General features: G+C 43.1%; 4 protein-coding genes across 4 annotated transcripts; 2 read left to right on the top strand and 2 right to left on the bottom strand.

Moving 5' to 3' along the window:
- Nucleotides 1-104: 104 nt before the first annotated feature.
- EAF01_007183 (uncharacterized protein) lies at nucleotides 105-2,853 on the bottom strand. The gene is made up of 7 exons (XM_038915438.1): nucleotides 2,045-2,853; nucleotides 1,914-1,957; nucleotides 1,825-1,850; nucleotides 1,676-1,766; nucleotides 1,369-1,620; nucleotides 1,027-1,318; nucleotides 105-975 (listed from the first exon to the last, which is right to left on the bottom strand). The coding sequence occupies exons 1-7, from the start codon at nucleotides 2,056-2,058 to the stop codon at nucleotides 471-473; spliced, it is 1,224 nt and encodes a 407-aa protein (XP_038769076.1). The 5' UTR covers nucleotides 2,059-2,853; the 3' UTR covers nucleotides 105-470.
- Nucleotides 2,854-4,441: 1,588 nt separating this feature from the next.
- Nucleotides 4,442-7,336, bottom strand: EAF01_007182 (uncharacterized protein; the record flags this gene model as incomplete). Its single annotated transcript, XM_038915437.1, has 4 exons — nucleotides 4,442-4,464; nucleotides 4,520-5,410; nucleotides 5,507-6,149; nucleotides 6,206-7,336. 4 exons carry the CDS (start codon nucleotides 7,334-7,336, stop codon nucleotides 4,442-4,444), a joined length of 2,688 nt encoding a protein of 895 aa, XP_038769075.1.
- Nucleotides 7,337-7,947: 611 nt separating this feature from the next.
- EAF01_007181 (uncharacterized protein) lies at nucleotides 7,948-9,704 on the top strand (the record flags this gene model as incomplete). The annotated part of the gene is made up of 5 exons (XM_038915436.1): nucleotides 7,948-7,950; nucleotides 8,006-8,449; nucleotides 8,501-8,694; nucleotides 8,746-9,562; nucleotides 9,615-9,704. The coding sequence occupies 5 exons, from the start codon at nucleotides 7,948-7,950 to the stop codon at nucleotides 9,702-9,704; spliced, it is 1,548 nt and encodes a 515-aa protein (XP_038769074.1).
- A 410-nt stretch (nucleotides 9,705-10,114) lies between these two features.
- EAF01_007180 (uncharacterized protein) lies at nucleotides 10,115-12,765 on the top strand (the record flags this gene model as incomplete). Its single annotated transcript, XM_038915435.1, has 7 exons — nucleotides 10,115-10,331; nucleotides 10,381-10,708; nucleotides 10,771-11,332; nucleotides 11,380-12,081; nucleotides 12,131-12,188; nucleotides 12,244-12,393; nucleotides 12,440-12,765. 7 exons carry the CDS (start codon nucleotides 10,115-10,117, stop codon nucleotides 12,763-12,765), a joined length of 2,343 nt encoding a protein of 780 aa, XP_038769073.1.
- Nucleotides 12,766-13,123: the final 358 nt, after the last annotated feature.

The following is a 13,123-nucleotide window of genomic DNA, read 5'->3' as shown; positions in this document are numbered from 1 at the left end:
TCACAGTTCACGGACTTGTATTCACATCTAGCCAACGAAATTTACGGCTTTAAAAACACTTGAAATTAATGTTACATGATACTATTAAATGTGATACCAAATGCCACAACCTTAACTTGCATTCAAAAGTGAGAGTCAAACTAAGCTTATAGCGCCTCATGAGGGCCCGTTCCTTGGTTTACCCGTGTATATATCGTATAGATAGATATCTTTCCCCCAACCGTCTCCATTTTGTACACAATAGCAACCCAAACGCCTGATCCTCATGCAGTCGTACTTTGAGATATAGCCCCAGCCAGCAGGCCAGCCTGCCACCAAAATGATATTCTAATCAAACATAAAAAAAATACGCACGACCTTCACGAGTAAATTCCAACCCTAGCATATAAAATATACAGCCCGAACTTTTTCGCAATAGTTTCGAAACGTGCGTCATCACATCAAATAAACTGTTATTCCTATTGGAGAGGTCACCGATTGGATGATTTGCCCGGCCTCTCCTGCTCTATAGGCTGGCTGAAATTCTTTTTACTGCTATGCCCGTTGATTTTCCCATTCATAGCTCGTGGAGGCAGCGAATCGTCGTCGCTGTCACTTGCTAGGTCCGCAAGACCAAATCCTACGTTCTCTTCTTCATCATATGCATGGATTAGCCCCTCTCTGTCTCCTCGGCCATATCCATTGCTTCCCATGCTCATCCTGTGCGGATCGTTACTTCGGCGGGCCTGCATACTTCGTCTCGTCGATAGGCCGGAAAGAGGGTCGGTTGCTATACCGTCTGTTCCGGATACCATCTTGTTTCCTTCAGGGTCAGTCCTCGAGACGTTGAGTAAGTAAACCCCTGTAAAAATGACAAGGAATCCGCATAGGAGGGAAATTGTGTTGACCGCATCAGAAGTGTTGAAACCGCCGTACAAGATGAAGGATGCGGTAAGTGTTGCAGTCGTGAAAGTAACGTAGTAAAGTGGGTTTACGCTGGGTAGACGTTAGATTCCAGAAACGAGCTCAAAATTAGATATGACTTACATAGAAGTGGGAAACTGGCTCAATGCCTTATTGAAGTAGTTCATCTGTGTCAAGATACAGACTACAGTTACAATAATGAAGACGTAGGTTGAGGGATAGATGAATTGATTTTCGCCACCCAATGTCAACTTTACAGCAATGCCAAATGCCTTTACTGACATGACTGAAACACCGCCTACAGTTGAACAAATCGACAAGTAGACTAGAGGGTTCTTCTTGCCATACTTTGGGGCGACTTTGTATATCATAACGACTGCAAAAACTGCAACGAAAAGACAAAAGAAAAGGAATCCTGTCGATATTAGCATGCTTCAGAAGCGAGAGCCATTTTTTTGAGTATACCTGGCTGGATAGCATAATGAAGAATCTCGTCAATCCTCTTGATCTCCTTGTCCGGGGGCGCGTGTAGAACAATAATGACCGATCCTATCAAGCACGTCGCGCAGCCCAATTTCCCCAACGTGCCAAGTTTCTCATCCAAAAAATAAGATCCTAGGACCGCTCCGATCAAAACACTGAGCGCTCCAAGAGGTGTGACCAGAATCGCTGGGGCGAACGCATATGCTGCAAAATTTGCTATTTCTCCGACAATTACTGTTCATATCCTATTAGCTAGTTCCCCCCGCGTGGTATGCAAGTTGATCCGTACAAGCTATTATGCCACCCCACCATATCGGACTCCTCAAGTATGTGAACCCATCTCCTTCGAAACCGTGTCTTTCTTCGGCATCCATCAGCCCCTAAGGTAATCGTCAGTAAATGATTATAAATAATTATTTGAAATGCGAATATTCGTACCTTTTTAGTAATGACGAAACTTGTGCCTGGTCAGGAAAACGCAATGTTAGTCTCATTTTTCTGCTTCGCCATAATCTGTAATTTCGTACCTATCGCCATAGTCGAGGTGACGGCTAATGCCAGCCCTATGTATCTTTGTCACCAGTCAGCCTTTGCCTGTTGGAAACGCCCAGCATAACTCCATGCGCGATTAATCTGGTTCCGGGTGCCATTGACGTACTTGTCTTCCAACATCTTGACTGCGCAGAGTTGAGATTTCCTTCGTAGCGGTGTTGCAAGGTGTTTGTTTGATTTGTTGAGCCTTTGAGCTCACGCTCATAAAAGACCTCGTAGGGATATCAAAGTGAGGGTAGCGCAAGCGTATATATCGGCGCAAATAAATCGTGGGACTTCTTTGAGTCTAATTATCGCCGTAGAGCGTTCTTCGCAAAATTGTTGAGTGTGATGATCGCAAGTCGACGTGGAGTTGTCATGAGATAGTTTCACCCCTAGCTCTAGTGATAATTCTGTAGTTCAAATGCCTGTCGGCCGAGGCAACAAATAATGAATGAAAGATTTTTTTTAATCTAAGAGATGGATGAATCAATGAATGAATGGAATCCAATGAACGGGTCGAAGGATTATTTCGAAATGCTGGATAATTGAAGTCACAAAGTTCTTGGCAATGTGGGATGACTTTTATAAAATTCCCGATGTTCGAAATTTGGAGGTCGAGGACTGAGGTTTGAGATTTGAAGCTGGAAGCTGGAAGTGAGGTTTGAGGTAGAAAGTTCTGGTGGTGGAAATTTGCGATTTGGGTAGCACTTTCGGTACTTTTACTGTACAAGCAAGCGGCCGGTATATGAAAAGGAAGAGATGAAACTACCAAAAGTCAAGGTCTTGTTCTTGACTTGGAGTGATTGAATGGTTGAGCGGTTGAGTGGTTCATAAAACTTTGACCTATTTCGCTGTTTGGGCCAACTGTGTTTGGCTGGACCCGTGGACAGGCTGGGTAGTTGGTAGGTAGGTCCAGCTAGCTGCTACTTCTACCCAGGTATAGTTCCTCTAAATTTAGTACACGGAGCACTCCAGCAAAACAAAATTGGATTTCGAATTTAGATTTTGGAATTTTAGTAAACTCGTTCGTAAGAACTTCCATGCTAGGTATACCAATACGCAGGCAGAAGTAGAGGTTGATCACGAAGTCCCGTAACGAAAATCATCAGATATGGCACATATCAATAGACTATGCTCTACGTGTGCTCTGCCATGTGTTCCATCATATTATCATATTATACTACACATACCCTTACCCTCAAAATTGAATGACTTTGGCGATTTTACTATAATTAGCCCCTTTCTTTGTCTACCCCATTATGCTATTTGAAGTATTTTGTGACAGATACACCACTTACATATACCCAGTAGGTCCATGTAGATCTGAGGTCAGTGTAAAAACTCTACGTTTGCTTGTATCGTAGCTCGGTTGACATTCTTCGTGTTGGCTGGTATTAAAGAAACCTTAGAAGTCGTATTGTAGGGATCTTTGACGCGCACGCAATGGGTCTATGAGGCTGTGCCATCGAATTCTTCCAGCAAGGAATGTTTACCTAGCTGGAGTGCCCAGCATGAGGTGTATTAGTAAATGGCTAGATTTGTCCATTCCAATTTACAAAGCTATGGATAGACCTGCTTCCTGAGATCAAAAGTCATTGGAATTGCAGATGGAGGATCTGATATTACGAGCTGTACTGTTCTGTGTATGTACACACGTACCCAGATGACAAAGTTTCAACAGTTTCAATGTTCCAAGTAAAGTTTGAAGATTGGAATGCTTACAATTCTCAAAGATTGAATTGAATGTCCGAGCTAAATTCAAACAACGGATTCCATTTCAATGTCCGAGTCAAATTCCGACAATGGAAACATTCAAATTTGTAGCTTCAGGTCGATTCATGAGATTTGAAATCTTAGATAACATAATGAATGTGCTTTTATTTTGCAACAGAAATTTCTACCACCTACGGACTAGATAGCCAAATTTCGAGACCCCTCACAAAGCAAACAGCAACCACTTCAAAGTACACAGTCGTTTTCCATCCATATGCTTTCCATAAAATTGCATACCAACGAAATCCAAACCATCTTGTGTCGAGGGGTATCGCGCATATACATATCTTGTAAACCCCCAACTCCATAGAAACTTCCTTGCATGTGTTCCCCAAATTTTGACCTCCTGTAAATCCCACCACGGCCACATAACTGCACTTCGTATGCAAATATAACCAGTTGCTAGAAGTATGAGAGCGAAATTGAATAGTATCACATGAATAGGGGGGGGGGGGGGGGGGTTAAGGGGTGGGAGAAATATTAGAAAGGGTTAACATCATCATACCTATAAAGACCCACCTAATGAAAATGTCGGTTGCAATAGTTCTCTTCGCGATCGGTTCACGTGTCGAGGCTGTCCCGAATCACCAATTTATTGTTGAATATTTTATCTGTCAGCTGCCAAACAGAGCTGATAAAAAAACTTCGAAGACGTTGAGGAAGCAAACATGATCAGAATGGTAAACACTAGACAAGTCAAGTAGAAATGCCGTATGAACCAAATAATAACTGCAATGGCTTGTTGAAATCATGAGCGGATTCGCTTAGCTTCTATTCAACATTAGCACAATTCTTAAACCGGTCGAGAAATTCAAAAAGTACTCACCATTGATGTTCGATTCATCGCCATCTTCGAAGTCTGCATCAGCTCTGGGCCTCTTTCCTGAGGTCGAAATGGGTGAATCATTCAACTTTGGAGTTGGAAGTTGAGGAGCAACTACTAGAGATGGGGGATTCTCTTCATTTTCATCTTCATCGTAATCGATCTCGTCTTCCTGGTCTTGTCCATCGTCAAGGTTAAGCTTCGTTGCCTGGGATTCAGCGATCGAAGCATTGCTCAATGTAGCGCTGTCTGTCTCGGCTGCTGTGTCGTCGAAGGTGGCATTGGTAGTGGAGATAACCTCGCCCACAGACATATTCAAGAGTTCATTATCATTAAAGGTGTCGTCATCGTCTAGTTGATAGTTTTGGAGGAACTCGGTTTCTTCGTCGCCAACACCTAAATCAAACTCGTTTCCCTCAGAATTCTGCTGCTGTCCATCTCCAAGCTCGTCGTCATAACTAATTTCCACGTTATTTATTTCCAGAGTATGATCCGCAAGATCTACACCTTCGCTGTCTCCATTCTGGTCGATTTCATTAACATCGCAAGGTACTTTATCTGCTAACTCAAGGCCTTTGTCATCTTCGTGTTGTTCGTTTTCGTTGCTATCTTCGTACGAGGCATACTCACGATCCTCGTCATTGGTGGCGTTCAAGTCGATCTCATCTTCTGCATTTTCAATGTCATTTGGTGCTGCTCCATCTTCTTCCTTGCCGTTGAAGTTATTATCGGCATTCTCTTCTTCGTAGTCAATGTCGCTTTCTACGTCGTCAAATATTTCCGTGGGTTGTGCAGCATTATCAGTATGGGTTGTTTCGTCGCCAAGTTGGTCGTCTGGTTCATCAGAACCATTCTCTGTTTTGTTGAAGGCTAACTTTTGAGGATACTCTTCTTCTGCCGATTGACGTTCAGTTAGATCAAGGTCATTACAAGTGAAACAAAAACAGGTATCAGGGAAAACGCAAAGCAAGTTAAAATCGGTGTATCTACCGTTGTGTAGGTTGGATTCATCGGCCTCAGACAGTTCGGACTTCAGAGCTCCATCGCCCGAGGGCTTCTCGGCGTCCTCTTCATCTTCATAGTCGATAAAGTCCCCATTTTCTTCAGTTTCATTGTTGGGCTGTTCCGAAGTTTCGGGTGATTTGCGATCCGTTGTAGATACTGACTCTTGATTTCCAATCTCTCCTTGCTTATCCTCCTGCTCCTCTTGAGGAGTTTCAGCACTGGCCGAAATGGTAGAATTTACATTTACATTTTGATTTTGTTGGTCATCATTAAAACCAGGGTCATAGTTCTCGTCATGTGTATTAATGGTTTTAATAAACTTGTCTCCATCCTCGAGCTCGGTGTTGTACTGGTCGGGGGAAGATTCGCTGTCATCATGTTCCGTCTGATCTCCAAAGTCGGTCGGATCATCTTCGCTTTCGGCGTCCCAGGTCACATAGTCAAGTAGTCCCTTGCCCTCAGCGGCCCCTTTTGAGAGCGCAAGAAATCTATCAGAACCAGTAGGCTGGATAACGAGTCTCAGATTCAAAGGGGGAATTTCTCCAGTGCCGTCATTGTTGACTAGTTGTTCATATAGGCGAATAATTTGACCTAAGCTCAAGTCAGGAGGATAGCTTGTGAGTTGCGTCTACAAACAAAGTTAGCAAAAATCAAGAATGACGGTGGGATATCTGCAAGACTCACCTCTTCAATCACTAACTGAAGCTCCTCGATCACCAGGCTAATCTTGTCATTTTGGGGCAAGTTCTCCTCTGCAAGGACTTTACGTATCTCGGAGCAAAACTCATTCAACGATTTCTCAACTACAGAGGGATCTTCGAAGAAAAAATCGTTAGGATGATCTGTTGAAGACTTCCTAATCAATGGATAACTTCGATTATTGTACTTAACTACTATTCCACGAGCATGATATTGATGCTCCGAATCCTTCGTAAACTCGGATGTAGCATTATTGTCATCGATCGAGCCACTTTCCGCAGAGACTGTGTTCAGATCTGGATGCTCTTGATCTTGATTTTGCTCTCGTTCTTGCTCTTGTCCTTGACCTTCGGTATGTGAATTGAGATCTATTGGGTCACTTCCAGCAGATGCAGATGCAGTGCTCAAGCCAAGTTGTTCCCCATCCTCCGCATATGTATTGGAATCAATTGCCTCAATAGAATCTGTTGGCTCATTAACATTGTTTTCAAGCTCTTCTTGAGTAGAGCCATCGTAGTTGGGGTTTGGTGGGCTATTGGATTGTGGGTCTTCATCAGTGGACGGATGAGGAAATAAAATAGGTGCAAACTCCTGGGAGTCCTTGGAATCTGAATTTTTTGTACTATCGGCACTATTGTCGATTGCGGTTTCTGAGCCATGTGTATTTACTTCTATGTCTTGCGTATTTATAACTTCACTTGGCTCTTGTACCTCGTGGGGCTCGTCCCAAAATTGATCGGAAATGCCAGTCTCCACGAAATTTGACTCTGTGGCGTGTAGCTCAGTAAAAGAAGTGTCGGAAGGTTCATCGGTTGCAAACGGCAAAACAGCAGGTTCCTGTTCCATGATGTGATCATCTGCTTCCTCCTCCAGTAAGTCTGCATCCTCCATATGGTATGATGCATTATCGCCGTCATCGTCGACCATCAGATCGTCTGTCTCGACATGTGCGGGTACATCGGTAATATTGGTATCGAAGTCTGCATCTGCATCGATATCATCTAGAATATCATCTTCATCAACATTGCCAGTAGTAAGGTCGATATCGATATCGATATCTTCCTCGGCTGTGTTGTGCCCATACTCAGAAGCTATCTCCATGCTGTCATCCACCATTGTATGAAATGTTGGGTGTGCAAGACTAGACACACTCATGAGTTCGTGGCTTCACAGCTTTCGGTGAAAATACCGAATTTGATTTCAAGCTGAAAGGGTAAAAGGGAATTATTGGCAAAAGGCGTGGAAGGTTGATTCTCAAGTAATGCTTTTAGGCATAAGATATGGTCGATTTCTTGGTTTCGCGTGTAACAGTAAATGTGAAAGGGTTTTAGTATGCAGTGGGGACGGGAAGGACAAAGGAATGTCGGACAAATGAGCAAAGAATCAATGATCTGAAATACCGCCAAATGGCAAACTAATGATTAGATTAAACACATTTATTATTACTTGTCGTTGAGTGTTGACCGTCGACTGTTGAGTGAGTTGATGTCGTTCTGGATTATTGGGAACCCTTGTGAAAGAACAAAGTGTGGTAGCGCGCTTTTGGAGCTTCATACGGTTCAACGCTAGATTAGTGTTTAGTTTAGCTAAGCTATCACGTGTGGATCCATGTCGGAACATTGTTTGGCTCACTGTCCGATATACACATTGCAATACGATCTGAACTGTCTACATTGAAACTCACTGACAGCATTGAGAAAGGTGTAGTTACTCGACATTTAATCAAAATGGTGCGCCACTCTATAAAATTCTTTACTAATATCTATTTCGCTGACAAAATCCCAGGTCGTCTTAGCAGCTTCGATTTGCACCCGGGGGGGAAAAGCTGTCCTCTCCAGGCAGTTTCGCGAAATGCAAAGGTCTAGAATTGAAGCTCTTCTAGCATCCTTTCCAAAGTTGGCTGATTCTGGAACTCAACATACGACGGTGGAGCAAGATAATGTGCGATTTGTGTACCAGCCACTGGACGAATTATACATGGTCCTCATTACGAACAAGCAATCCAACATCTTACAAGATATCGATTCCTTGCACCTATTCGCGCAGGTGGTCACTAGCACATGCAAAACCTTGGATGAGAGAGAGATTTTAAAGAATGCATACGAATTGCTTAGTGCATTTGACGAGATCGTCACACTTGGATATAGGGAAAACCTTACAATCAGCCAAATCAAGACATTCTTGGAGATGGAGAGTCACGAAGAAAGGATACAAGAAATCATCTCAAGAGTAGGTTATGTGCATGTGTATTCTCGGGCAATCAGCTAATTGATATCTCAGAATAAAGAACTCGAGGCCACCGAAGAGCGCAAGCGCAAAGCAAAACAATTGGAAATGCAGCGCAAGGAGGTTTCAAGGAGTGGCAGAAGTGCTATACCAAGTAGGCCACAGTATCCCACATACACACCACCTACGCAATCCGCAAACACCGAAACCTATGATTCATATGAAGCTGCCAAAAACAAAACTTTCAAGTAGGCTATTTTTATCGTCTCTGTTAGATCATTGACACTGACAATTCACAGGGCTAGCGCACCGAAAGGCAAAGGAATGCAACTGGGGAAGAAATCGAAGACTACAGACATGTTTGAAAGAGTTCGTGGAGATATGGGTGCTGAAGTAGAAGAAACTGTCTCATCACCACTTATTCCAAATCATCCTACACCAGCTGCTGCCGAACAACCCCCTCACACTCCCTCCGCAATGGACCGTGATGCTATCCACGTTACTATCTCGGAGTCGATCAATGCCAAATTATCCCGAGATGGATCACTCAATTCCTTGGAAGTTAAGGGTGATTTGAACTTGAGAATCTCAGACCCTACACTCACCAAGGTCAAGTTAGATATCGTTGCCAACCAGAGTCATGGAGTGCAATTCCGCACACATCCAAATGTTGATAAGGGAGCGTTCAATGGATCTAAAGCCATCCAGATGAGCAATGTTTCAAAGGGCTTCCCTGTCAATAATTCGGTTGGAGTCCTAAGATGGAGAGCTCAACCAAAGACAGATGACACCAGTGCATTACCAATTCAATTCACTGTATGGGTTGTTGGTGGACAAGGTGATCCTCTCAATATTACTGTAGAATATGAACTTACAGGAGAGGATCCTCTTCAGGATGTTACCGTTACTATTCCATACGCCTCGAGCGAGCCCGCAGTATCTAGCTTCGACGCAACGTATGAAGTCTCTGGAGATAGCCTTGAATGGACGATTGGATCTGTGGGTTCCTCTAATGGGACTGGCTCTTTTGAATTCGAAGTCCAGGATGGGGATGAGAATGATTTCTTTCCAATGCAAATTAAATTTGCTAAAACAAAACCTTTTATTGATGTTGATGTAAGTTACACCCGAGCTCTTTAATGGCAGTCGGATACTAACATTTATGCAGGTTACCGATGTCACATTACTAGAACTGAACGAGGCCGTAGATTTCTCGAAGGATATTAAGTCCGTCGCTGATTCTTATCTGGTGGAGTGAGAAAATGGGTGAAGAAAACGAACGGGGTCTGATTGAAGTGCATGGCGTAGGATGGGTGGCAATCCATGATCTTTAATGTTTTACTAGCCGTAGAATATAAAACTTATTCATATTTTATAATATTTTGCGGAATATTTACCTGAGCACTCTCCAGTATCGCACAATAAAAAATAATGTACGTCTTAAATTGATATTTCAGCTCAGTACAATGCATCTGCTTAGGTATTTTGATTATAAAAGGGAAGAACGAGCGTTTTGTGACTCGCTTACGTACTCACTACAACAATGTGGATATTTACATAACGGGTAGTTTTTGTAAAACTATCAACCTGCTCCTGGGTAATGTGAAAACAGCCACCTCATCGACAAAATCCTTCTGTCTTAAATGCAATTTTATTCCAGCGGGCAAGATGGTGGAGGTCAAGCGTCTCGAGCTACTCGGCGAGAAAACTTTGCATCAAACAGTGAATCCTAAACTGCTCGTATATTGTCCGTCGATGGACCTGATAGCATTGGGTAGCACAGACCAGCAAGTTTTAATCTACCGTTTGAATGGACAGAGGGTTTATGGCGCTGCACAAAAAGTCAATACACTTCGTGTTGAAAAAATCAACTGGAAACCAAATGGTACCGAACGTCCCTAGTCGTCAATAATATCATACTGATAGCTTTGCAGGCCAATTACTAGGAATCGCTTGGAGTGATGGATCTGTACGTCTCGTAGGGGCAGAAAGTACAAAGGTGGTTCATCATTTCTCTACAACTTCAGATGACGACCAGGAGTTCTCTGGGGTCACGTGCATGGGCTGGAGTTCAAATACAATCGGTAGAAGAGTTGAGAGTAGAGCAACGAAGCTTGTGCCAGATACACTAAAGAGAGTATTTGAGGGTGAGAAGGAACTATTAACAGAGAAGGTCGTCTTGGACTTGCCGAAGGATCTTGCCCTCCTTGACATTGAACCTAGCCTGCCAAAGCTAAGTGTACTCCCTGCAGGAGGAACCTCGTAAGTGCGTCTTTTATTATTGTTCTCTTTTTCATGAACTCTGACTTATTACTCTACGCCAGAGATGAAGTTTTCAGCTCAAGGTCTTCTTTAGATGCGCTTTTCCGTCCCTTCGACCCTGAAGATAATGACATGGCCGATGTCATGGTGGTTGGGACAAAGGAAGGTAACATCCATCTGAGCATCTACGACTCATTTGTCGTAGGATCTTTCAAATCCCCAGTCATAGTCCAGAGACGTCCGGCATATCTTATTTCGCATGCATCCCATAAATCATATTCGACGCATGCATTGCTCATGAAAACCACCGAATCTGAAGAAAGGATCTATTTCGTCCCAATGGATCTTCGTTTCTTGTCAGCCTCTAGCGAGTATCTCTCCATCCTTGCATCGCGATCAACAGCTTTAGAGAACCTTCTTAGATATATCAATCAAATACAGGGTCTTATGCTTGCAGAATGGAAGTCAACTCAAGAATTACCCAGCAGGTTCCTCCAAAACGTTAATGAAACCCTTGCTGAACAAGAGAATCGAGATATCGTACAGGCACTTTATCATTCAGTCGCAACTGGTCATACCTTTCCAGTTGTGCGGGAATGGCTTGTAGATGAGCTGACAGAAAGGGTAAGTTTGCTTTTTTTACTCTTCGTAGAGTTGTACTAAACTTTTAGGGTCATAAAAGATGGGACAAAGCCGTGGTATCAGGTCTTGAAAACCTCCGGCGTTTAGTTCACGAGAACATGCTTCCAGCCTTAGATCGTTGTTCTGTCATTCTCAGCCGATTGAATGGAATTGCAAAATTCCAAGGCTCGGATTCTTCATTAGGCTTTTCCAGTGCTCAAATCACTTCGATTATGGATACAATCGCGTCTCTGCATCTTGTTTCTGCCAAAATTCTACTTCAAGTAGTAGATGAGCTCGAACTTTTTACTTCATTTTCTGCTTGGCTTCGTCACGAGATAGACAGGCTTGCATCTGATGTATCTTCACAAAATGACGATGGTGACAAAGAGGCTTTGATTGATCACGGTAAAGTATTACTGTACATTCAAACAGTAATGACCAATAGCCCTCTAGCAGCCTTCATAGGCGAGGTTAAACCTGAAGACTACGAGGAAGAAAGTGCACATGTAGGTAAAGGCGCTCAAATGTTCGATTTACTCACAAGACAATTAGAAAAGCAAGAGCAAGGTCTCAAATACAGAAGAACTCTGCCACAGGTGGATTTTCTTTGCAGGTATTTGAGGAATCAGGCGACTAGTATCTTTACTCAAATTGCAGATGCCGAAAAGAGCAATGTCGTTTTCGGTAAGGCGAGCGAACTAGGCATGGCTCACAAAGATGTGTCTGTCGAGATGAAGATTAAAATAATTGTGAGTATTGTTACTATGAGTTGTGCAGCCCATAGCTGATTCATTTTAGGATCGTAACACATGCCATGTCTATGTCGCCTTTGTGCCAAAAAACTTCACGAATCAAGGTCAGTCAATACACTACTCATGTACCTGCCCGAGTGTCGGCTGACTAGTAAATAGTCCAAGTCGTTCAGGTGGAACTTCTCATCGAGAATGGTATCAGTACTGTGCGCAGCACAAGTTCTTCTATCATGCAGCTTGGCAATGGGCAGATCAAAGATCTTAAATTTTTGGACGACAGGACCATACTCCTGCTATGGGAGGCCGACGGTAAGGTTTGATCAACCTTTGATTTTCGGTATTAACATGGTTGTAGGGAAGTGCAACCTTCTCGGGATATCCTACAGTCTTGGAAGTGAAGGCCACATGAAATATCAGCCTCATAGAATTTCTGCAAGTCGCTCTAAAGCAACTGTTTTCAGCAACGAAGAGATAATCGACATGTTTGTGCAAACTGAATTTGCAGTCGATGAGTCATTTGTCCCTGAATTCATGATGATCCGAGAACAAATTGGCTCCAAGAACAACGATGAAAGGAAGAGATTAGTGATTCTGGCCAAAGATAGACTTCGTTACAAGGTTTTCAAATGGACTGGGGCTACTTCTAAGGGAAACATTGATGGGGATGTTCCAATGTCATGAATCTGAGTAAGTAGAGTATCACTACACAGCAACGAAGATTAACAACAGAGAAGTTTTTCCATCGCTTCTGCAAATGCATCGAGTACGCAGAATTCAACAGGGAATCCGATAACACACAAATATTACACGAATTAGAGTCAAGTGACAACACCTAGGTAGCTTGAAGGATTCTGCAAATGATAGATAACGATACCCGGGAAGGAGAGTGGGGGAATAGTAGTAGCGGCGGATAGCATTTGGCGGACGCACTAAAATACGGTTGGCCGCTTCGAAACATATCGATGTGACCACAGTGGTTCAGATTAAAAAAATATTAACAAATCAAGAATAATAAGGATCAAGCCGACTTGCAACCAGT

Source organism: Botrytis porri (genome assembly GCF_014898465.1).
Source record: "Botrytis porri strain MUCL 3234 chromosome Unknown BPOR_009, whole genome shotgun sequence".
Classification (NCBI taxonomy): Eukaryota; Fungi; Ascomycota; class Leotiomycetes; order Helotiales; family Sclerotiniaceae; genus Botrytis; species Botrytis porri.
Note: the sequence above shows the minus strand (reverse complement) of the source record. Positions and strands in the feature narration are given on the sequence as shown.